Source organism: Eptesicus fuscus, chromosome 15, assembly GCF_027574615.1.
Source record: "Eptesicus fuscus isolate TK198812 chromosome 15, DD_ASM_mEF_20220401, whole genome shotgun sequence".
Lineage (NCBI taxonomy): Eukaryota > Metazoa > Chordata > Mammalia > Chiroptera > Vespertilionidae > Eptesicus > Eptesicus fuscus.
Genome location: NC_072487.1, coordinates 51,782,000 through 51,806,409, shown reverse-complemented (window position 1 = coordinate 51,806,409; position 24,410 = coordinate 51,782,000). Strand labels below are relative to the sequence as shown.

General features: G+C 43.2%; 2 protein-coding genes across 11 annotated transcripts; one reads left to right on the top strand and one right to left on the bottom strand.

The window, feature by feature from the left end:
- The first annotated feature begins 1,116 nt into the window (after positions 1-1,116).
- EXOSC3 (exosome component 3) lies at positions 1,117-6,044 on the top strand. 3 transcript variants are annotated; one of them, XM_008141886.3, is made up of 4 exons: positions 1,139-1,674; positions 2,751-2,900; positions 3,979-4,130; positions 5,615-6,044. In XM_008141886.3, exons 1-4 carry the CDS (start codon positions 1,351-1,353, stop codon positions 5,814-5,816), a joined length of 828 nt encoding a protein of 275 aa, XP_008140108.3. In that variant the 5' UTR covers positions 1,139-1,350; the 3' UTR covers positions 5,817-6,044. The 3 variants fall into 3 exon arrangements, with proteins under 3 accessions (XP_028001828.2, XP_054582724.1, XP_008140108.3); XM_028146027.2 differs by lacking the exon at positions 3,979-4,130 and having other exon boundaries at positions 1,117-1,674; positions 5,615-5,728; XM_054726749.1 differs by lacking the exon at positions 2,751-2,900 and having other exon boundaries at positions 1,138-1,674.
- Positions 6,045-7,479: 1,435 nt separating this feature from the next.
- Positions 7,480-23,452, bottom strand: TRMT10B (tRNA methyltransferase 10B). Of its 8 annotated transcripts, none has more exons than XM_054726737.1 (10): positions 23,404-23,452; positions 21,488-21,632; positions 18,934-19,118; positions 17,932-18,040; positions 16,889-17,013; positions 14,559-14,711; positions 13,177-13,255; positions 12,689-12,756; positions 8,631-8,754; positions 7,480-8,048 (listed from the first exon to the last, which is right to left on the bottom strand). In XM_054726737.1, the coding sequence occupies exons 3-10, from the start codon at positions 19,099-19,101 to the stop codon at positions 7,942-7,944; spliced, it is 933 nt and encodes a 310-aa protein (XP_054582712.1). In that variant the 5' UTR covers positions 19,102-19,118; positions 21,488-21,632; positions 23,404-23,452; the 3' UTR covers positions 7,480-7,941. The 8 variants fall into 8 exon arrangements, with proteins under 8 accessions (XP_054582712.1, XP_054582715.1, XP_054582714.1 ...); XM_054726740.1 differs by having other exon boundaries at positions 21,488-21,628; positions 23,404-23,425; XM_054726739.1 differs by lacking the exon at positions 23,404-23,452 and adding an exon at positions 23,103-23,311 and having other exon boundaries at positions 21,488-21,628.
- Between the last annotated feature and the right edge of the window lie 958 nt (positions 23,453-24,410).

The following is a 24,410-nucleotide window of genomic DNA, read 5'->3' as shown; positions in this document are numbered from 1 at the left end:
GTCATTTTTATAAACCAATGAACTAAAAACATGTTAAAGGTTCACTCAAAGAGTACCTGTTTTGGGACACCTATCCTGACCCCTGCCTTCCTTCCACATAGAGGTAACCTTTTCATCATCTGTAATTTCAGGGCTGACACTCTGATTCAGGTTGTTACAGCAACTGTAACACTTGGTTTTTCATGTAACGGATCAGGTTCAATTTTTACAATCTGACTGATAAACAACAAAAGTTACATTTCAGTTGGCATCTTATTCAGTTGGCTCACAAGTATGTTGCCAGATTTGGAGGGCATGTTAGAAATGGTTTGTCTTAATGTAAACATCCTAAAAATCTTCAAAAATTCACATTGGAAGCAGATGCCTCAAAAAGATGAGCAGAGCCCTGGCTGGGTGGCTCAGTTGGTTGCAGTGTCGTCCTGTATACCAAAAGGTTTCGGGTTCCATTTGGGTTAGGGCACATACCTGGGTTGCAGGTTTGATCCCTGGTGGGGGCGCGTAGGGGAGGCAACTAATGGATGGTTCTCTTTCATCTCTCTCTCTCTCTCTCTCTCTCTCTCTCTCTCTCTCTCTTTCTCTCTCTCTCTCCCTCTCTCCCCCTCCCCCTCCCATATCCTCAGGTGAGGATAAAAAAAAAAAAAAAAAAAGATGGGAAAATAAAGCGTGCCCCAGAGAAAGTAGCATCAAGGGTTTAACAGCAGTTACCGATTTTCCCAAGCATGTAGAAAGTGCACATGATATGTGTATATTTGTAGAAAACAAGTCTAGGGAGAAATACACACTAAAAGGTTAACATCCTTTTATCACGTATTACCTATTTTGTGCCAGACCCTAGGTTACAAATAATGAGAACTCCTGGACAGCCTAGCAAGGGAGGCAAGTGGGTATAAGCCAAATACGTTTTATTTTCTTTTTATTCTTCTCTGTGTGGATAGAGACTAGTGTGAATAGATAGCTTCTCCAGCAACAACCAAAAAGGTTTTATTTCGGAAAAAGAAAATATTTTCACTTCTGAGGGTAATGTCAGAAAGAAGGGCCAGCCCCCGAAACCCTTCTGCCAAGTTCCCATTGTTCTCACGGAACCTTTTGTGCAGGCGTCTAGTATCCCAACGGGCGACCCGAGACACCGGAAGGAGAGGCTCTGCGACCCACTCAAGTCGAGTGCTCCTACCGACCGGCGGGCCGCGGGCCGACTGGACTGCGGGGACCCGCCTGCCCGCAGGAACCGCGCTTCATCGACTTAGGCTCGGGTCGGACAGCTACTGCCGAAAACGGAAAGCCTTGGGCGGGCTGCCCATTGGACGCCGTGCCGGAAGTGGAAACCGGAAACGGTGTTTGGTGCCGCCCGGTATGGCTCAAGCGGCGGCGGTCGCAGCCGTGTCCCTCGCGGGTGGCAGGGCGCGGGCGGCGCGCGCGGTGCTAGATCAGGTGGTGCTGCCGGGTGAGGAGCTGCTACTGCCCGAGCAGGAGGATGCTGAAGGCCTGGGAGGTGCAGGGGAGCGGCCGCTGCGCCTAAATGCCGGCGTGCGCTCCCGGGTGCGCGTAGTGTGCGGCCCGGGCTTGCGGCGTTGTGGCGACCGCCTCCTGGTCACCAAGTGCGGCCGCCTCCGGCACAAGGAGCCCAGCGGCGGCGGCGGTGGCGGCGTTTACTGGGTGGACTCGCAGCAGAAACGGGTGAGTTGGGACTCCGGAGGGGTGGTACGGCCGTGAGAGAGGTAGCCCCGCTCTGGGAAGACTTCTTGGAAGAGGCAGGGAGGAGGGCCCTGGAGCCCTCCTGTTAAAGCTAGCCCAGAGCCACTATGTCTGTGCCCACTTAGTCTACGTTAGAGGGATTGTGGCAAACTGGAACGTGGCCCGAGAAGGACGACCCGGAGAGAAAGGAGTGTGGAAATCTTGGCATATCCTGTATATTAAAAGACTAATATGCAAATTGATCAAATGGTGGAATTACCTGTCCCTATCATGTGCACTGACCACCAGGGGGCAGATGCTCAATACAGGAGCTGCCCCCTGGTGGTCAGTGTGCTCCTACAGGGGGGGAGTGCCGCTCAGCCAGAAGCCCTTAGCTGGACTCATGGCTGGTGAGCACAGTGGTGGTGGCAGAATCCTTTCCAGCCTCCGGGGCAGTGCTAAGGATGTCCGACTGATGGCCTAGGCCTGCTTCCCAGAACGGGCCTAACCCGTCAGTCAGACATCCCCCGAGGCCTCCTGGACTGCAAGAGGGCACAAGCCAGGCTAAGGGGACCCCCCCCCCCCAGTGCACGAATTTTGTGCACCAGGCCTCTAGTAAGGGATAAGGACTGTGAGACATGGTAATTGTCTTCAAAAGCCCAAAGATCAGGGATAACCAGGCTTATCTTTAGGGGTCCCAAAGGGCAGAACCAGGCTCAGTGAGTGGATGTCACAGGGAGTTAAGTTTCTCTTAGAATAAGTAAGAACTTTTCATAGAGGGAAAATTGTCTAACATTGAAATGGCCTTCCTGATACAGAAGAGGTATGGGATACCAGCTCAAATGAACAGACTATTAGAAGCTGTAAACCTGAGAGTTGTATGATGTGATTGTTTTTCTTTTACTGAAGGTGGTATATGACCAAGTTTATTGTAAGATTTGTATTAATTTGTAAATTAGATTTCAAAATATTTCCTAAATATCTCCAATGACAAACTTTAGTAACCAGTAAGGACTTGCTAAAGATATCTTCCAAGATTGTCATTTATGGTTTTTCTCTCACTCTGATTTCTTTTGTAGTATGTCCCAGTGAAAGGAGACCATGTGATTGGCATAGTGACAGCTAAATCTGGAGATATATTTAAAGTTGATGTTGGAGGGAGCGAGCCAGCATCTTTGTCTTACTTGGCATTTGAAGGTGCAACTAAAAGAAACAGACCAAATGTGCAGGTAATGATAGGAAACTTTGGTTTCAAAAAAAGGAAAACATCCAAATATTCTGAAGGCTACCTGAATTGTCTCCAAAGTATGACTATTTTCCCAGTTTTATAGGTTGGCCTCCGAGCATCTGAGTGATCACTCTAGGCCAGTGGTCAGCAAACTCATTAGTCAACAGAGCCAAATATCAACAGTACAAGGTTTGAAATTTCTTTTGAGAGCCGAAAACCGACTTCTGCGCATAGGCCACGAAGTTTCAATTGCACTGTACGTGCACGCCCGCACGTGGTATTTTGTGGAAGAGCCACACTCAAGGGGACAAAGAGCCGCATGTGGCTCGTGAGCTGCAGTTTGGCGACCACGGGCCTAGGCCCTTCGCAGCTGCTGCAGCTTTGTCCGGTAGGACGTCCAGAAGACATCTACTCTAATTAGCATATTATCCTTTTATTAGTATAGATAGTCACCAACTTAACAGGTAAACAAGTTCACGCTCAGTGTCTTTAGTTTCATCATTTTGAAGTTCAACTCTGAAGTTTTTAAATCTTGCATGGAGAAGTGTCAATGAATTGCCATTGTTCCATTTTGCTTTGAATAACATGCATGCCAGGAGTTTCTTCTATCCATCTATCTTCTGTAATTCCCTAGAGCAGAGCTACCTAATAGCACTTTCTGTGATGATGCTAATGCCATACTTCCACAAAGATTAGTATGGTAGCCCCTAGCCACACATGCCTGTTGAACACTTGAAATATGGCTAATGCAACTAAGGAACTGAGTTTTAAGTACTGAATTTTAATTAATTCAAAAGTGAGTTAAAATTACTACTTGTTGGGTAAAGGCTACCACATTGGACAGTGTAGCTCTAGAGGGTATTTGTATTTTGGCTTTGAGATGGCTCCAGTCTCGGGATTTGCTGGTGGATTAAGGGGGAGGGTACATGTGTTAATGCTGTTGAAGACACAACTCCAAAGTGACTGCGAATCCTGGCATGTAGTCAGTCCCTTAGCTACAGAACTGTAGGTGGTTGGCCTTGCTGTCTATGGGAAAGGATAACTATAAAATGGTTACTGTTTTTAAATTATCATTGTAGGTCGGAGATCTCATTTATGGACAATTTGTGGTTGCTAATAAAGATATGGAACCAGAGATGGTTTGTATTGACAGCTGTGGACGAGCCAACGGAATGGGTGTGATTGGACAGGATGGTCTACTTTTTAAAGTGACTTTGGGCTTAATTAGAAAGTAAGTCCTAATGCTTTCTGGCTTCCTGGTCTTTTATAATTATATCTTGGAAAGCCAACTGATCTTTGGGATTTGGATTCTTCGTAACAACATCTGAATTTCCTCAGTGTTAAAAAATCATTATCCATTTAAGCATACTTGTAAGCATTTAGTCCCATCCTCTCAATGTAAATACATTGTATTCAGATGTTCTTGGTGGTCTAGTTTCTATGTCGATATGGAGTCTGGGCTGCCCTCCCAGGTTTACCATTTCTTAAAGCTGATATACTCAGCCCAAATGTAAAAACTGGCCTCTCCGCCCTGGCCACGTGGCTCAGTTGGTAGGGTGTCATCCCCTACACCAAAAGGTTGTGGGTCTGATTCCTGGTCAGACACATACCTAGGCTATAGGTTCGATTCCCTGTCGGGGTGCTTAAGGGAGGCAACTGAATGGTGTTTCTCTCACTCCCTTTCTAAAAATCAGTAAAAACATATCCTTGGGTTTGGGTTTTTAAAAATTAAACACATAAAAACCGGCCTTTCCCCCCACGTCACTTTAATACCGATGCAATTTGTACAAAATCACCAAATTTATCTAATGATGGGAGCAGTGCAGGTAAGCTAATATGATCCTTGAGCTTATGCAGACATATTCACAGAAGACTTCTGCTGTCTGTTCTGGTAGATTTAATAGTTCTCAACCTTGGGAGCTCAGTTGGTTGGAGCATCATCTCGTATGTCAAAAGGTGGCTGGTTCAATTCCTGGTCAGGGTACATACTCAGGTTGTGGATTCAGTCCCCACTCAGGGTGCGTGCGGGAGGCAACCAATCAATGCTTCTCTCACATTGATGTTTCTCTCCCTAAAAATCAATTTAAAAAAAAGTTCCCAGAGGCAGATTCTTTCTGTTAGGTGTTTACACCTTTACCTACCCAAAGCTGTGCCGTTAAAGGGTTTTACTTGTAGATCCCGAAGTTCAGAGCTCTCTTGCATGACTCTGCTACTTATTCTGCAGGTTTGGAGAATTAGTTCAGGTCGTTAGAGAAGCATGTTATTAATCAAGCAGCACCCTTGTGGTTTGAAAGAGTTAACACTTCTCTCCAAGTAGTGAATTTAATACCAGGGATTAACTTACATGGTCAGGAAAGTAAGTTTAAGGTGTTCTTTTAGCACTGTAAATAATTTTTAAAAGCTATGGTTTTAAAGTCTAGAATTAAGGTGCTCTGACAATGTAGTGGGAGAACTTTATACGTTTCTGGTAAAGTGGGTGATACAGGGAGTTTGATTTCTTTGTTGAGACTAGCCCACCTGTGACCGGATATACTCAGTGTAAATCTTCCTAGAAGGAAAGGGGCAGTAAATGCTGTCATGTGCCTTGTGCTGGAAATGATGTTAGTGGGGCTTTAATAACTATGGAGAACTGCCTAGAAAAGGAGTCCTACAGGAAAGTTAGGTCACACTCTACCACTTCATTAAAATTTCATTTTCTTCCCTTTTCCTCACCAGGCTGCTAGCTCCAGACTGTGAAATCCTACAGGAAGTGGGAAAACTGTACCCACTGGAAATAGTGTTTGGAATGAATGGAAGAATATGGGTGAAGGCAAAAACCATTCAGCAGACCTTAATTTTGGCAAACATTTTAGAAGCTTGTGAACATATGACAGCAGATCAAAGAAAACAAATCTTCTCCAGGTTGGCAGAAAGTTGATCTATGTGGATTTTTTATAGGTGAGCCAAGAGACTGGATTCCCTGGGGAAAAATTTTTCAGGTGAACCTCTCTCCACTAATCTTCAGAAGATAAGATACTGTCTTATGTGAGTCTTAAAATATTTTTATAAACAAGTCACTGGTTGCCACTCATGTTCTTGTGGGTGAGAAAAATAATTATAAAATAGTATTTTTTTGTTTTTTTATAATAAAGTTTACTAAAAGTTAGTATTATGATTTACTTGGTGTTAATTTCCTTAGTTTTGCTGGAAGTAAGCATTAAAATAACACTTATTTTCTGATAATAGTAAAACATGTTCACTGTATGAAGAAGCAAACAAAAATCACTTGTAATCCTATTATGTAGTGGTGAGTATGTAACAGCTAACAATTATCATAAGCTTACAAATCAAGTATTGTTCCAAGTGTTTTATTTGGATTGACTCATTTATTCTTAGTAACTGCAAAAGACAACCTCCTAGTGCAAGAAACTGAGGCTTAACTTGGCCGACATTCTCAGCCACTATATGTGAATGTATGTTTTTCAAATTGGAATTATAGGAATATTTTATATACTAGTCTGTAATAGACTTTGTCCACTTCAAACATTTAAATATATTTATTTCATGATTGCTATTAAAAATTCCATAGTTGTATAATGTTTCATTTTCATGTTATAGGATATTTTGAATATGTCCAGGTTTGTTGTTTTTTTTGTGTGTTATAAAAAACACTATGATGAGGATCTCTGAATATAAGTTCATCCAAATCTTATTTTGCTAAGGGTCATTTCCTAGAAGCCAAACAAAAAACCACCTACCTAGGTTTTGAAAAAATTGTAGATGTTTGTGATAGAGTTGGAGAGGAAATTCTGTGTTATTTGGAATTTTAAGCAAAGCCTTTTGAGGCCAAAATGAAGCCTGGCAGATGATCCAGGTCAATGTTTCTTTGGTCAGAGACTTCCCTGAGAATACGGTAAGAGTTACAGATGCCTGAGGCCTCTTCATAGAGGTTCCTTTTGGATGACAGATTATAGAACATGTTAATAAAGACCAAGGAACATTATATATTCCTAAAGATGTTTCCTGAAGACTAGGCTCCTCTTAAGGAACAGAGACACTGATAAAATTTTATCAAGTTCATAGTTCCTGAGGGATTAAATTGTGAAAGGGAGGAGATAGAACCCAGAGGTAACCTTTTGGTTCTTTTGAAATATACATTTTTTCAATTTGCTAGCAGCTTAGAAATAAATAAGTTGACCAACATAAACTGGCCATAGTAACTGAAGCAACTGTATCTAAGTAGAACATGAGAAAAGGGATCACTGAGATTTGCATAATAAGAGGTCCTCTAACATGCTTGTGTGAGATGCATGTGTTTTCTGGCTATTTTCAAGTTAGACTTATCAGTACTGTTTTTGCTTTTCAATTTCAACTAATAATTACAAATATATGTGAAAAATCTAGTTTGTACAAGGCTCAGAAGGATACAAAAATACTCCCACAAATTGTCCTGTAGGAAGGCTACAGTTAGGAAGAGAGAAGCCTTACCCATACTCGGCACAGGGGAGACAAGGTAGGAGCCACAGGTGGGGAAAATTGCTATGGGGGCTTAAAGAGGGCTAGGTTAGGACAGGCTGATCCTGAAAAGCACATGTACAGGCTGATCCTGAAAAGCACATGTACTGCATATTACTGAGTTAGGGAAAATCAGCATGATCAGAGCAGGTTGGACAAAGTCATACAACTTTATGATGCCACTTTAGTGAAAATTAAACTCTTGATATCACAATATTTAATTATTTAAGCTACCTCTAAAGAGTAGATTTTTCACAAATAGATGTAGAAAAATAAATTAACACACCCAAAGCCATGTAGTTTAAGGGCTAATTCCTTGTTATGTAAACTTTTTACTTAGTCAAGATATACTGGGCACTCCCTGAGCTAGGCACTATAGGAGATACAAAAGAGCATAAAATGTGGTCCCTGTTATTAGTAACATATCCTAATGAAGATCTGAGATGTCAAGTAAAGGCAAGTGTGTGCCATCACCACCTCTGCTCTACTCTTTGGTCAAGGCCCCTCCAGCAACTTCACCTCCTGCAGGTGCACCCTTAGGCTGTCCATCATTCCACTGAGTTCTGAAGAACATAGCCTTTTCTGGAAGAAACTCCTTTCTTCAATGCTTCAGGCCAGTTTTGAGTCTCAAAGTAAGTGGACAGGATATCAAATACTGTAAGATGGGGTAAAGAGAAAACACAGTGACCACACACTGGGGAAAAAGAACTGGTAAATGACTACTGAAAAGGGTGTTCTTGAATATTCAACAAACCTACCCTGTACCACACCTGGTATTAGGTCCTGGGGAGACAAAGGCAAAGCTACAGGCCCTGCTTGCCCATAAGCACTGCCTACACTGAGAGATGTAGGCGTATAAATGGACAATGCTGCAACAGAGAGGAACACAATACAATGGGAACACAAAGGAAGGGTCCTGACGTGGCCTGGGACAGGGAGAGGAGCAGCCAAAATGCCTGTGAACTGAATCCTGAATTCACTGGTCAATGATGGGTTAAAGGCAGGGCATTCTAGGTCAAGGCAACAATTTCAACTGTATTTAACATAGATCGGGATTAGGAAGAAAACGAAAAATAGCTCTGAGAAGCCAGAATACATGTCACAAAGTGCATGCAATAAAGTATAAGCACATCAGTCATGGGGGGAAGCTGCGTCAAGGCCATTCATACTTAGGCATGATGCAAAGAAGCACCAGAACTAATTAACACATATTAAGCGTGGGCCATGTGAGCTGTACCTTGATTGATGGCCAATATCTCTGAATGATAGTTTTTCCCATTCTGGCGTCTGACCATGTATTCCTGGATTGGCAAGCGGGCTGTCTTGACAGAGTGTTCTCGGGCCTTTTGAAATGTCACCTTCTGTAAATCACAGTTAAATATTTTTCTTTTAAAAATAATACATGAAAATATTTTCATGCATAGCAAATTGTGAGAATCCCCATTTATCACTCTAATTTCCATCTGTAATTATAATTAATGATGGTAAGTGTAGTAAAAATTAAGTAGCCTGTTATTAACCATGTCACCCCAATAAATTCAATAAAAAGTAATAAAATAATTTTTAAAAGGTAAAGTGAAAAAAGAAAAGTAGCCTGCAGTTAATTAAGAGTTCTGCAGATAATGACGAGTATTTGTCCCAAGTAAGAAATAGCTTGTGCAGCAACACCACTTATTTGGGAGTCATTTATCCACTGTCTTCCATTCACTACTACTTACAACCAGGAAGGAAATAAGTTAGAAGAGGCATATCTACGGTCAAAAGTTCAAGCAGTCTAATCAATCAGAGAACATGCCTGGCCCTAACTCAGTAAGTCCCAATCTGGATATCGAGTTTTCAGCTCATAGCCAATTGGTAGCAGCAAATTAGAGATAAGGAAGACAGGATTCAAGTCGGATCATCAGTAGCTGTAAGAGAGCATTAGGTGGGAGAGCTAATGCTCTCCTGCTGCTGCTGAGGAAGAAGAAGGACTCTGGAAACTGCAAAAAGGAGTCAAAAGAACTCAAGAAGTCCAATAATCTGAAGCCATGTTGGGTCTCATTTAGAGAAAAAATTACTGATGTCCCTTTAAACATGTCCCTGCCCTAGCTGGTTTGGCTCAGTGTATAGAGCATTGGCCTGCGGACTGAAGTGTCCCTGGTTTGATTCCGGTCAAGGGTACATGCCCAGATTTCAGGCTCGATCCCCAGTGTGGGGCGTGCAGGAGGCAGCCAATCAATGATTCTCATCATTGATGTTTCTATCTCTCCCTCTCCCTTCCTCTCTGAAATAAAAATATATTTTAAAAAAACAAAAACGGTGTATATAAAAAAAAAAAATGTCCCTGAACCATGAACTGAAGTTTATATTTTCTACCTTATAAGAAGCTGCAAAGGTCATCTACCTATTTGCAATTTCAGGATTCAAGAGAAGGGTTTAGATTACTGAGATAATTAACATACTCAAGTTTGGAAGGGACCTCAAGTGTTAACTATTCCCCTCCAACCACCCATCATCCATGTTTGTCTATCTTCTATGACCTCTCTCCCACGTGGCCTCTAGCTTTACATGAACAACCCCTGTGAGAGGGAATTCATACATCCTGGAGGAAGCTGTTCCAATTTTAACAGTACCAGTTAATAGGAAATTTTTTGTTGTTAATCCTCACCCGAGGATATTTTTCCATTGAATTTTAGAGAACGTAGAAGGGAGAGGGAGAGACAGAAACATTAATGTGAGAAAGATACATTGATTGGTTGTCTCCTGCATGCAGCCTTACTAGGGCCGGTGCCATGGAACCTGCAACCAAGGTATGTGCCCATGACCAGAATTGAACCAGGAACCCTTCAGTCCACGGGCCAACACTCTATCCACTGAGCCAAACCGGCTAGGGTTTGCATTGATTTTTAGAGAGAGTGGAAGGGAGAGAGACAGAGAGAAACATCGATGTGACAGAGACACATTAATTGGTTGTCACCTGCACATGCCCCAACCGGACCAGGGCCGGAGATCGAGCCTAGAACCAAGGTATGTGCCTTTGAGTGGAATCGAACCCATGACCATTCAGTCTGCAAGCCAACCACTGAGCAAAATTGGCTAGGGTAGGAAATTCTTCTTGATACTGAGCCAGGTTTTCTGTTGTTTTTTTCTGAGACTTCCACTCATTTGTGTAGTTCTACCCTCCCAGGGCCATACCAAGCAAGCAAAATGGCCCTTCCACAAGACAGCCATTCAGATACTTAAAGTAGGATCATTGCCACTATGAATCCTCTAGTCTCCAGACTCATAGTCTCAGTTCTGTCAGCTTCCTTAACTATGACTTAGTTTTGAATCCCTTCATCATTCAGGTCAACCTTTTCTGAACTTGTTTTAGCTTACTAATGTCCTTTTACTGACGGCCCCATAATTGACTGGCCACCCTAAGTATGGTCTAACCAACTGGAACAGCATGAAGCAGGCCTAGCACCTTTGTTCTGATACCTGGACTACACCCCTCTCAGACTCAAATGAGACACAGTTCCAATAGAGAACTTCCAAAAATGTTTTAAGTAATGTGATTCAGATGGAATAGGGTACAGTTATTCAAAGGACTTCTTTGAAGGACAACACTCCTTGCATATATGAGCTATGATTGCCCTTTTTTGGAAAGTCTATTCCTTTTTAGCCGCTTTGAACTAGAGTATAGAATTAAAAGTTAGGAGACTTGGATGCTGCCCTGGAGGAGACTACTGTCTAGTGTTTGTTCTCTGAACATTTAAAGATAAAATGATTCCTCTTGAAGAGACATTTTTCTTAGCATTTTTCTAAGAAGCCAAATTCCAGTAACAACCAAAAAGTTCCATTCATCTGGTAAATCTCTGTGCCACTTCTTTTTCAATTTAAATGTTGGTGGAGAGAGAAGGTAAGATGCTGTGTCAAAACTGTACATCTATAGCTCATACTCACTGATCCTTAGACTTTGCTGCCTCAAAAAAAGGGGCTGTCGCTCTGCTGTGGGAGACAGCATTTAACTGTTGTCTTTTAATCTTCCTTAATCTAAAACAGCCCCCCCCCCCCATTCCAACTATTTTAGTTTTTATGATTACACTGACTTTTTTGAAAGTCTGTTCCAGTTCTCTTGCATAATGTCTCACATTCTAGATCTGTTTCCTCACGATTAAATTAAATTTAAACATTTTCTAGTAAGAATACTTCACTGGTGAGATTCCCTCTTATCAGGAGGTACCTAATATCACTATTGGTGATTCTAATTTTGATCACTTGGTTAAGATGGTGACCTCCATGTCATTTCATTGCAATGGTACATTGTAATTTGTGGGGTGATACTTTGAGACCATGTGAGTAATCAGCTTCCCCACAACCTTTCATTCAATCAACTCCCTGAATCAAAGATTGCCCTGGGAGTGACAAAATACTGATTTTTGAATTCTATGCATTTCTCATTCTTAGCTGGCATTCTTAACAGTCCCCCTGCCATTTTTTTAGATTGTCACTATGAAGTCATAGAACAATGACCATTTTAGAATAAATGCAATTCAGTTAAATATCATCTTGTTAAATATGTGTGTATCCCATACATATATGAAAAAAATATAAAATATACTCGTGAAAAAAAATATATGCAGATATCAAGCAGAAACTTGTGTGATCACAGACTATATCGAGGGATACACAAGAAAACTGGTTTTCTCAAATGGGGACACTGGGGGACAAGGATTGGAGGGAGACTTATTCTCACTATTCTTTTTTATACATTTTAACTAATACATCATTCTTTATTATCTATGCAATGCTAATTAGTAAAATAAACAAAATTATCAAAAATATTTATATAATAGAAACACATTGAAAAACTCCCATTATTCCAATACAATTCCAATTCAATAAAAGAAATCTGGACAAGTACTATTGAGGTTGAGCTTATAAGACTTATGTCAGCAGGGAAGATGGACTAAGAAGGAGCAAACTACTCTCTCTTCAAGAACATACAGCTAATAAGAATGCTGAGGCAATACTTCCTTGGTCAAGATCAGAGCTATCCTTACAGAAATGAAGAGAGGAGAGGAGTTCCACAGTGGCTACTGATGTAATTACCAAACACTCCCATCCTGGGTTCTGTCAGGAAAGCACTGCTGACATTGCTGAGGAGGAGAGAGGGAACTTCACAAGAGGGAGGGCCAACTCAGGCAGAATAGGCTCCTTCTTATTCCCTTAGTGTTTCTAGGCCTTTTGGGTAAGATTATTACAGGGTAGGTGCCTCTAAAAGTAAGAACCATTTTTCAGAATACAGTTTTTCAGCCAAAAATGTACACTTACCTTCTGAATGCTTTCGTCCACAAGTCCACCGAGGATGTAAACTTTGTTCAGATCAACATCTTCAAGAGCTAATGAAGAAATGAAGGCTAATGAGATCAAATCTTTATAATTTCCAAACCCAAAGAAAGAAAAAGGAAAGAATGATAAAAGTAGGAATTTCATGAAATAGAAAACAAAGATAGATTTTCTAATCCTCTGAAAAAAAAAAACAAATAGTTAAACCTTTGGCATATCTTATCAAGGTAAAAAGGTAGTAGACTCAAATCAACATTAGGATTCAGGAAGGAGACAAAATTACAAAGGAATGTGAAATAGAAGAGAATATGAAGATCAACTTAATATCAATAAACTTGAAAATTATGTGACATAGATGATTTTCTAAAATAGATGATATATATCTAATTGATCCAAAAGGGTCAATGGAGGGAGCTGACCAGGGAAACTAGCTCGATACAATGCTACATGAATCTATGTAGTCAAGAACATACCATGTTCTGAGTCAGGAGTCAGGTACACAAGGGTTTCCAGGGGGAATACACTAAAGCAGTCTTCTTCTGTTATGTCTAGCTGAAAAATACAAATAATCCAATGTACTGTGAACTAGGTTAAGACAGCCCATGGTGCAGCAACTAGTTTACTGGACATGTAGTTTCTCTCAGGCATGGCTCCAGGTGCATCAAAGGGCTATATGTCTGACAACCTGTTCTTAGAAAGTGCTCAGCTGGGGAGGGGACGTAGAAAGGCACAGACATGCAACCCTACGAAATGAGGCAGAAAGTATATGGGGCCCTAACAGACATACAGGGAGCGGAAGAGGGAGCGACACCCCCAGAGACAACCTTGTAGCGAAGGGAATGCTGGAACTGGGTTGCTAAAAAGAGGTGAGACTGACACGTACAACAGAAAGAAGCACTCAAAGTGGAGGGAATCATACTAAGAAAGGCATGAGCAAGGGACTACGTGGCCCTGAGAGTGGGTCTCTTTAGTTCACGGACAGGAATCACCAAACATGTACAGAAGAAAGCAAGGCTGGAAAAGGCTGCACTACGGGAGGGACTGTTAAGACAGTAACAGCAACCACGACTGATTGTGCAGCACTGCATGGGGCACTCTTCACACTCATGGCCTCCATGGACCTCCCTGGGAAAGGCCACACTGCCCAGGCTCAGACACACTGATTGGTTGCCACCTGCACATGCCCCAACCGGACCAGGGCATGTTTAGTGGCATTTCTTAGGAACTGATCTGGATTCTTGCCTGTATGTCAATCACTACACGTATGAGATCCCATCGAAAGAGTTGAAAAGCAACTTGGTATTCCTTAAAACTCCTCTTAAATCCATATTACTTCCATAAGGATTCTTTCTCTTCCTCCAAAGAAAGGACTCATGGCATTTCCCCAAAACATCCCTGGAGTACACAGTCCAGCATACAATATACAGGACACAAAATACAGTCCTACATACTTTTTGCCAACATGGTGGAATGAAGAAAAAATTTAAATATAAGAACTGATGAGCGGTTCTTTAATTTAAAAAAAAAATTTTCAGCCGAAACCGGTTTGGCTCAGTGGATAGAGCGTCGGCCTGCAGACTCAAGGGTCCCGGGTTTGATTCCGGTCAAGGGCACGTACCTTGGTTGAGGGCACATCCCCAGTGGGGAGTGTGCAGGAGGCAGCTGATCGATGTTTCTAACTCTCTATCCCTCTCCCTTCCTCTTTGTAAAAAAATCAATAAAATATATATGAAAAAAAAAATTTCAGATTGTAATAATGAAAACACATAACTTCTCAAAATATGAAAAAGTAAAAAAATTACCCCACAACCTATTTATAGGTGACAATTCAAATAATATGCAAAATGAGGCTTACCAGGTAACTAGAAAACCCATCATTCATCCTCAAACACTCTGCATATAGGGGACTGTCCGTTGTGAATCCAGTGAGGCAGATCCAAAATGGCCTGTCAGCTTTCTTATTGGAACCATACAGCCTTCGGATCTGTCCAGCCAGCCTGCTTAGTTCCTTCAAAGAAACAAGAACAACTTAGGGTGGAAACATGCCCTCTCTTTCTAAATTCACTGTCAATAAATGGTTACTCGGTAAGTTCACTGAGTGCTACTCTGGAAAATCTCATGAACTAGAATGACCCCCTTCACTCCAGAAGTGAGTACATGCATGTGTGAGTACGCATTACACCCCCTGGCATCACCTTATAGATGACAACTGAGGGAATGACACTAGCCAAGAAACAGTGAGTTAATGGAAAGACTGAGCCCGCCCCCTCCTTCAGGACCTGTCGTTACATATCTAATATGAGATATGAAATTGTTCTTTTAGCTTTTATCTAAAATCTTACCATGTGATGTTTACTATTTATTAAAGAGAGGTTAGATTACTATGCAGACATTTTTATACTCCATCAAACAAACTTGGCACCTTCTCCCTTACTCCAGGAGATGTAAAGGATTGGAAGTTTTAACTTTCCATCCTTATTCAGAAGAACTCACAATATGGCCTGCTTTTGTTCATAGCGGAGAAAAGGCTTTGAGTTTGATTTAACCTGGTATCTCAATAGAAACAGTAGAAAATCCTTAGTTGACCTTTTCAGAAGGCTGTTGTTAAAGGTTCCTACAGATCTTCAGTTTTCCTAATTTCTCTGAAAAACAGGCAAACCCTAGCATATTCAACAGGGGTATTGGAAAATAGATTTGTTTTGTAGGATAAGGCCTAAAATTAAGGCCCAATAAGGTTTGCTGCCTTGACATCTGGTGAAACTGGATGAGCCTTGAATGGCCTAACTGCAAGTTCCTCTCCCAACTCTGCTCCCACGAATAAGGTCCCATAACCAACAATCCTTTTTATCCAAGGGACCAGGTGTAGTTCCTGATTATCCCTGAGCAGTGGGTTTTAATTCCCTGCCAGTCCACAGAATTATTCCAACAAACCAATCCCAATCCCATCTCCCTCCACCCTCTTGATACTAGAGCCTGCTCCCACAGTGCCTGGCTGTTCATTCTGTTCCCACGTGACCCTGCATGGCATGCAATGCCACCCTCCCCCAGTGCCGAGTATATCTATATATATAAAAGCCTAAGCGACCAATACGACCAAATGACCGGAACAACAGAAATGACCGGAACAACTGGTCGCTATGATGTGCACTGACCACCAGGGGGCAGACGCTCAATGCAAGAGCTGCTCCCAGGTGGTCAGTGTGTTCCCACAGCCAACCTCCCGCGGGTGGGTGGTGTCAAATGTAGCCCCTTTCCCAGGAGGGCCTTGGGGCTGGTGGCCAACCTCCCGCGCCCTGTCCCTCCCCCCAGCCAGCAGGCCCAATTGGCCCACCACCTGCTTGCTGTGGTGGCAGCACAGCAGCAAGAGAAGGAGGTGGGGGGAGGTGAGCCGCGCAGTGGCGGGCACTGATGGGGGTATTGGCATCCATTCCTTCTGTGCCTGGCCTATCGCCTCTTCTCCCAACCCCACTGGGGCCTTCGGGCCCCAGGATGGGACGGGGAACCGGGGGTGGGTGGCAGCGGACACAACCCCTTTCCCAGGGGGGCTGAGGGCTGGCTCCCTCCTTGGGGCCGGCGACCAACCTCCTGCGGCCCCTCCCCCAAGCCAGCAAACCTCCCGAGGTCCCTGCTCCCCCGCCCCCGCCAGCAGGCCCTGGTGGCGGTGTGGCAGTGAGGGAAGGAGGAGGGGGGAAGACGGGGAACTGCACGGTGGCGGAGTGCCAAGGGCGGCATCGGCGTCTGGCGTCCGTTCCTTCCGCGCCCGGCCCAGTGACTGTTGCCTCCTCTCCCGACCCTGCAGGGGCCTTTGGGCCCCAATAGGCCCGGCCCCGATCAACCCTGATCGCCAGCCAGGCCTAGGGCCCCACCCGTGCATGAATTTCATGCACCGGGCCTCTAGTGTGACTAATAAATTGCTATCCATCTTATCTGTTCAGTGTTGAGTGCCATGTGTTCAGCCATCCCCAGAACCCCAGAACCTGTAGGGTGAATGGGAGATCATTCATTGCAGGAAGACATGCACCAGGTTATCTCCACAGAACCAGGCAAATATTCCTCTCCCCAGTAGAAGGTCAAAGATTTCATCTCTGGAGAACTGAAACTGAAAGGCTGTAACTAGACTTGCGGACACTATGAACACAGAGGCAAAGGGTTGGTCAGGAATTTGGAAACTAGTGGATGTTTTACCTTCTTAGACATGTGGTGGGTCATACTTAAATCGATACAGAGTCTTGGTCCTGAGTGTTTGGCTTCCAAAAGTTTCTCCTTGGTTAAGGATCTCAGAAAACGTTTGCTGTGCTGGGGGTGGATGCCTAGAATGGTAATATCAGAAAAAATATGTAAGATATATAAATGGGAAAACAGAGGAATAATATTCAGTAAGAAACAAATCTCCCCAGCCAGGTGAGTACTATTTGCATAGGAAGGGAAACTAGAAACTTGATGTTTGTGCCAGATATTCATTCATCAGGCAGTTTAGGTATAGCAGAGGGGTGATGACTGTGGGCTCTGGAGCACTCTGCTGGGTCTAAATCTAAGTTCAGTTTGTTCATTTATTACTCATATCAGCTTAAGCATGTTATTTTCATTTCTCTGAGCCTCAGTCTTTTCACCTACAAAATGGGGATAATAAGAGACCTACCATTTAGGGTAATTCAGGTAAAATTCTTAGCACTGAATCTAGCACATAGCTGTTGGTATCATTCCTTCTACTTCTGAGCTTATAAACACACTAGAGGCCCAATGCACGAAGATTCGTGCAAGAATGGGCCTTCCTTCCCCTGGCTGCCGGCACCACCTTTGCTCCGGCCTGGAACCGCCTTTCTGCCTTCCCAGGCTGCCAGAGGCCCTGAGTGGCTGGAGCGGTGCGGAACGCCTGCGTCCTGCCCCCGGCTGCTCGGCGCATGTATGCAAATTAACCTGTCATCTTTGTTGAGCTAATTTGCATACCCACTCCTGATTGGCTGGTGGGCATCGCTAAGGTAGGTCAATTTGCATCTTTCTCTTTTATTAGTGTAGAAGATATGTACACTATATAGTTTACATCTGAAAGGCAGACTTCAATTTTGTTCTCTTTGATACTTTGATTCCCAACAAAATAGGACTATAGGTCTCACCTCCCAGATGTTTGTTTTTACTTAAAAACAGTATTACTATTCTTCTAGGAACATACAGATACCAGTCTGCTAACAAATAAATATAATTATACCACCAACCTGACTTACTGTTACCTGAATTTTCTATACGATTGGCTTTTCTTCTTTCTTTTTCTTGCTTTCTTTTGCTCTTCTTTGCTGCAACTATCTTTTCCCAGTGTCTCTGTTTTCTTTGCACATTTTTCTTAGGTTATCCAGAAAACAAAATTGTTTGAAAACTTCATAAGCACCAAAAAGGAAAATGAATATTAGAAACAGTTACTTTTTAAAAAAAATTTAGATATAAATTTAGGAAAGAAAAAGGATGTTAGATTTAACAACAAAAATGGACTGGATTGTGTTTAGCCCTGACTGGTTTGGCTCAGTGGATAGAGCACTGGCCTGTGGACTGAAGGGTCCCAGGTTTGGTTCTGGTCGAGGGCATGTGCCTTGGTTGCAGGCATATCCCCAGTGAGAGGTGTGCAGGAGGCAGCTGATTGATGTTTCTCTCTCATCGATGTTTCTAGCTCTTTATCTCTCTCCCTTCCTCTCTGTAAAAGTTCAATAAAATATATATATTTTTATTTTTATTATTTTTTAAATATATTTTATTGACTTTTTACAGAGAGGAAGGGAGAGGGATAGAAAGCCAGAAACATCGATGAGAGAGAAACATCGACCAGCTGCCTCCTGCACACCCTCTACCAGGGATGTGCTCGCAACCAAGGTACATGCCCTTGACCGGAATCGAACCTGGGACCTTTCAGTCCGCAGGCCGACGCCTTATCCACTGAGCCAAACAGGTTTCGGCAAAATATATATATTTTTAAAAATGGACTGAATTGTGTTTAGAGAAAGCAGAGCCCCAGAAAGACATGTGACCTGTCAGGCCTAAAGAAGAGTTTAGATTTCCTGAGCCTTCTGAGGTGTATCAAAAATACCTCTTGATCTGAAGCCTTAAACCAGTTAGCAGGGAATTCAACCCTTGGAATATACCAAACTCACTCCCAGTCTTCTTGTTACCAGTATCTACCCTTAGAATAGGGGTCTCTGGGACATTCCATCATCTCACAGCCCATGGCCACCCACTGCACTCACCGAGCACCAGGTGGCACTGCCTGTGGGCAGGGTCTCCCTCTCCTGAGGCTCACATTCCACATCAATCTGTAGAAGCTGGAAGCTTTCAGAGATGCCATCTTCGCCCGTGTACTCTGGGATGACTTCTTGCTCCTGCAGCACGTGTGACTCTTCCAATTTCCAGTCCATGTGCTTAGGCCTCTGTCCTTTCACCGAGATTAGAAAAGGCACAATTATGTGAGACATTACATTATTGCACTTACAGAGGTACTCCCCTATATCCAAGTGACAGACAGCGTTATTGTGTTACTGAAGGAGAAGTGTGTAAAATACTAGACCAAACATGGGTTTATTGAAAAGTATGTGTGTCTTCCAGAGAAATGAGTCAGCACAGAAACGTTGCAGTAGTAAGGGAGCCAAATCCACTTCTCAGAAGACAAGCACAATCCTGACACCTCCCAGCAATCGGTGACTCACTGCTGCAGTGACACAGAAAACCAAGTTATTTATCATATAAACACACTAGAGGCCCAATGCACGAAGATATGTACACTATATAGTTTACATCTGAAAGGCAGACTTCAATTTTGTTCTCTTTGATACTTTGATTCCCAACAAAATAGGACTATAGGTCTCACCTCCCAGATGTTTGTTTTTACTTAAAAACAGTATTACTATGCTCTTTGAAATCCACTCATACGTTGAGGGTGGGACAGAGATGGCAAAAGCGACCTCCCTTCTGTTTCAGTTTATTTTCAAAACCATTCTTTTATGATGAAAAGCAACTGTTTACTGAGTACCTACTATATGCAAAGTCCTGCACATCCTAGGAGGATGAAGAGTGAGCCAAAAAATATGGCAAAGAGTGGCTCCAAACCAACCAAGACTCCATCTAGGTTGCTGCTGGTGATCTATCAAAATTTGTTTTTCCAAATTACCTATTCATTCCCCCATCTCAGTTCAGTATCATTGCAGCAGAAAGCCACAGTCACCAGTGAGAATGTTTAATATCCCTCAGAAGTGCTTAGGTAGAAAAATATAGAGAACCACTATAATAGCACTCCTAATGAAAGTCACAATTTCAAAGTGGTATTCATTATCCCTAAGATAAGTAAAAAATGCTCTAGTCTCCAGTTGTCACAAAGAATGGTATGACCCTTGCTCGTGGCTGCTCCTGAGTCCAGTGTGCTACCACCAACTCAAGAGTGTTACCTTTGAACAAGTAAATCTATGTAATATGGTCCACATGGAAAAAATATTTTTATGATAAAAAGTAATGATCCTCATTCTGACCCTTTCCACCTCTAGAGGCAACTCTTGTTAACCAGGCATTTTTAGTTCTGGTGATTAGCCCCTTAACCTGAAATCACATGCTTACACCATTACTTCTTGATTCATCAACTCTGAATTTTATCAATTCCCTATGAAACACTAGAATTCAAATACTGAAATTAACCGCTTTTGCCCTGGCCAGTGTGGCTCAGTTTGTTGGAGCATTGTCCTTTGCACCGAAGGGTTTTGGGTTCAATTCCTGGTCAGGGCATATTCCCAGGTTGCGAGTTTGATCCCCAGTTGGGGCACATACGGGAGGCAACTGGTAGATGTGTCTCTGTCTCTCTCCCTCTCCCTTTCTCTCTCTCTGAAGTCAAAAGAAACATATCCTTGGGTGAAGATTTAAAAACAAAATTAACTCCTTTTATTTTTTGTTTCTGTTAGTTATCTTAATCTTTAAATTTTTTTGAGCCATATTTACAGTAAAGAGATTTTTAAGATTTGAAATTTGTGTTCATTTTCCTGCCTAAGCTAGAGTTTACTTTTGCTTAAAACTCTGTTCTTTAATAGTCAGTACACAGTTTAGTGTATGTATATATACCATTGACCGTGTTACAATGAGTTTATGGTATACAAAAAATGTAATAGTGTACATAATATTCTAGAGAAATTAGGAAAATACCAAGTCATTCTTAAACATTTCAGAAGCACTGGGCTGTTCACATAGGAATAGCGATGTTAATTATAAATGTATTTTTTAACAAAAGATATCCAGCCCTAGCTGGTTTGGCTCAGTGGATAGAGCGTCTGCCTGCAGACTGAAGGATCCCGGGTTCGATTCTGGTCAAGGGCACATGCCAGGGTTGTGGACTAGATCCCCAGTAGAGGGTGTGCAGGAGGCAGCCAATCAATGATTCTCTCTCATCATTGATGTTCCTATCTCTCTCTCCCTAAGATACCTAGCTCCCTTCAGATGACTGAACAAACTTTGTATGCCAACCATCAGTGTCATCTGCATTTTTCTGCACTTAGGCATTCAAAAGAGAACAAACGAAAACTTTTAAACTAAAATAAACTGGTCCAATACTTAACAACCTCATTTTATTAGGGGAAGAAAACAAATTTGTTAAATGAATGCTAGTTTGTTAACAGCCATGTGATCTCTTCCTCCCCTGAACTCCACAGTATTTTGCATTCTTATCTGCGTTTGTCCATTCATTTAGTCAATAAATATTCATTGGGGCTCAATCTTCCTCCCCCTTCCTCTCCTAAATCAATAAAAATATGTTTAAAAGAGACGCACCTCAGAACAAAAGACTCACACAGGATGAGAGTAAAAGGATGGTAAAAAATTAAAATAAATAAATATTCATTGAGCTCCTCCTCTGTGTCAGGACCTTTCGGGGAATGACTGGGAGGCAATGAATGTTCTCACTGGAGAAGTCTGTCTGAGGAGAAAAGAGAGAGAGGGTTGAAGTAGCGGGAGGGGCTGCAGTTTCCCATTGCTGTTTTAAAAATTGGAAGGTTAATGCTCATCTTTTTTCTCCTACCAAACTGAATTCTTTTTCAGAAGGAACCATGTAACTACATCTACCTAAACACTGAACAGTTCAAAAGATCTTTGAACAGCAGTGTTTAAATAAATACTTGCTGAATAAACAGAGTTTTACTACCACTGCCTCCATTTCCTTCTTTCCTAGCCCACTCTTTGTATCTCTGACCTCTCTAAATTCCCATAGTCCCTGGGAATGCTTTTCAGACCAGGAACTTGGGCGACAGTGATCTTGAAAATCAAATGAAGGCAACTTCAACCGCTTCCAGAAGAGCCTGTAACACAGCAGATCGAGCATTCCTGAGGACAGGGACCACATCTTTTTCATCTCTGTATCTTCACTAGCTATCACAGGCGTGGCGCAGAATGGAAGCTCAGTGAATAGTGAGTCGAAGCTTACCACCTAGTGATCACTGAAGCACAGATCTATCAATCCATGGGAGACATTATCTATGCCCACATTTAGCATATCATTTCTTCATTAAAAAAATGTTTTTTGAGCCTCATTACAGGTCCAGTGCTGGGTACTGAGGTTACTCAGTTAATTACTCATTTAACAAATAGTTAAGCACTTGACTTAATAGCACTTGCCTAGGATTTGGGGTTGATACTCATCCTGTCTTCATGGGGCTGCAATGACCTGACTCAGCCTTGTATGATAGCTGGTCTGCCTGTTTCCCCACCAGATCACACACACTTCCAGAGAAGAGAGGATGAAGAATTCACGTGCACACCCCCAGCACTCAATACGGAGCCTTGCAAAATAAAAGCATCCTACAGGATTGAGAATCACCACTCTTCTGCTCAGAACCATTCTGGATCTCCATTTCACTTACAGTAAATAGCCAAAATCTTTACAATGGCCTGTACTGACCATTATGATGTACCTCCCCCGTCTACTGTCCTCTGCCATCGGATCTACTTGCTGATCCTCAAACATACCAAGGATATTCTCACCCCAGGGCCTTTGCACTTGCTATTCTCTCTACCTCCAATATCCTTCCTCTAGTCTAGATAATTATATAACTACATTTCTCACTTCATTCAGATTTCCACTGTTCAACGTGGCATATATTTTACTTAGTTTTTGTGGGAACTTCCCCATTCTTACAATGTAACCAAGTGTTCCGTTTGCTTTGTTCACTATTGTATCCTCTATGCCTAGAAAGGGGCTTGGTACATAATAGATGCTCAATAAATACTAGCTAGCTGGATTAATAAATCCACTTTCTCAATAACCAGGTTCCTTGTGTGAAGTATCCTCAGTCCTGGCCTGCCCCACCCACCCACCCACCCTCATCTCTGAGTTTTCTAACTCAAGTCCCACCTGATGAGCATATCCCTGGGCACTCAGTGAAGGACCAACCTCTGTTGGCATGCTCCTCTCATTTTCTCAATCTAAAGTTTAGTCCACGGAAGCTGCTCCACGCCTCTGGCATCTTCAGCGACAGAACACTTAGACCCCGGGCCCAAAAGAACCCCGCTTGGCCCACAGGCTGCGAGTGCGAGGGGTGGCAGGAAGGGAAAGCACCAAGGTGCGGGACACCAGGCCACACACTGTTAAACGCTGTTTCCCCGGCGTCTTCCCTGTCCGCAAACGCGGCAGCAGTCAGGAGCCAGACCCCCAGACCCTACCCCGCCCCGCCCCGCCACCAGCCCGGGCTTACCTGAACCCATCACCTCAGGCAGCAGCAGGGTATGTCAGGCCCCGCCTCCTGGCCAACTTCCGGTTCCTGCCCCTTTCCGAACGGCATTCTGGGAGTTGTAGTTTTCGGCCTGGCAGCTCGGTGTTCAGGGGCGTGGGCGGAGGTTTGGGCTTCCTAGCTCACCCAGGCACTAGGGAGCTCGGTCCTGCCAAAAGTGTTACTGCGCCTCTCTGAGCCTGTTTCCCCGACTGATACATGGGATGACAATCGCAGCAGCTTGCAGACCGACAGGGCTGCTGCAGGTGATCAGGCGCTTTAATGGCTATCAAAGACTGGACATTGAGAAATTGGGCTGAAACTAGACTTAAACCACCTCTCATCTCGCAGCCTAGGGGCTTTGCCCTTCTCTGAGCTTCCCCACAACCAGCAAGGCCCAGGAGCTGACACAGCCCTTCCCTGAGCACACATTCCCCTTCACCGGTGCCTGTCTGTCCAGTCTCACAAGAGAGATACCCGGGCCTGACCAGATAAGGAGTCAGTGGGGAAACTGAGGCTCAGAGATCTGAAGGGACTTGCCCAACCCTTGTCCTGATAAAAACTATCCTCCAGTCCTAGGGGTCTCACCCTTTCAGAGAGACACTACCATGAATGAGATGGAAATGTCTCCCACCCAAGAAACCACAGCCCTGTTGGATTCTTTTTTGGCCCCACACTGTTACCGCTCTAGACTTTTATTTCCTCAGCAACTCTCACCCCATCCCCAAGCCATGCTCCAATCCAGCCTTTATCTGGGACTGGAGCAATTTTTAAATGCTGACTAAACATCCCTCCCTCCCCGCAAAAGGCTTTTTCTAAAACCTAACTCTAATGTCTCTTCTCTACCTAGAAGCTGGACCTAGCTTCCCACTTAGCAGGGCTTGCAAAGTAGCTCAAATGGTCTTCAGTGCCTCCCACCACATCTACACCTTGCACTCAGCCATATTGAATACCTTTTGCCCCTCTCCGCCGCTGCTCTTGTGTTTCTTTAC

What these genes read in the sequence shown, in the direction of transcription:
- EXOSC3 (XM_008141886.3), top strand. Translation starts at nt 1,351, where the DNA reads ATGGCTCAAGCGGCGGCGGTCGCAGCCGTGTCCCTCGCGGGTGGCAGG. An exon ending in TGGACTCGCAGCAGAAACGG is followed by an intron (nt 1,675 to 2,750) that starts GTGAGTTGGGAC and finishes TTTCTTTTGTAG; the next exon opens with TATGTCCCAGTGAAAGGAGA. An exon ending in ACTTTGGGCTTAATTAGAAA is followed by an intron (nt 4,131 to 5,614) that starts GTAAGTCCTAAT and finishes TTTCCTCACCAG; the next exon opens with GCTGCTAGCTCCAGACTGTG.
- TRMT10B (XM_008141887.3), bottom strand. Translation starts at nt 19,158, where the DNA reads ATGTCTCACATAATTGTGCCTTTTCTAATCTCGGTGAAAGGACAGAGG. An exon ending in ATGGGTTTTCTAGTTACCTG is followed by an intron (nt 13,256 to 14,558) that starts GTAAGCCTCATT and finishes TGTATTTTTCAG; the next exon opens with CTAGACATAACAGAAGAAGA. An exon ending in GACTCCTGACTCAGAACATG is followed by an intron (nt 12,757 to 13,176) that starts GTATGTTCTTGA and finishes TTTCTTCATTAG; the next exon opens with CTCTTGAAGATGTTGATCTG.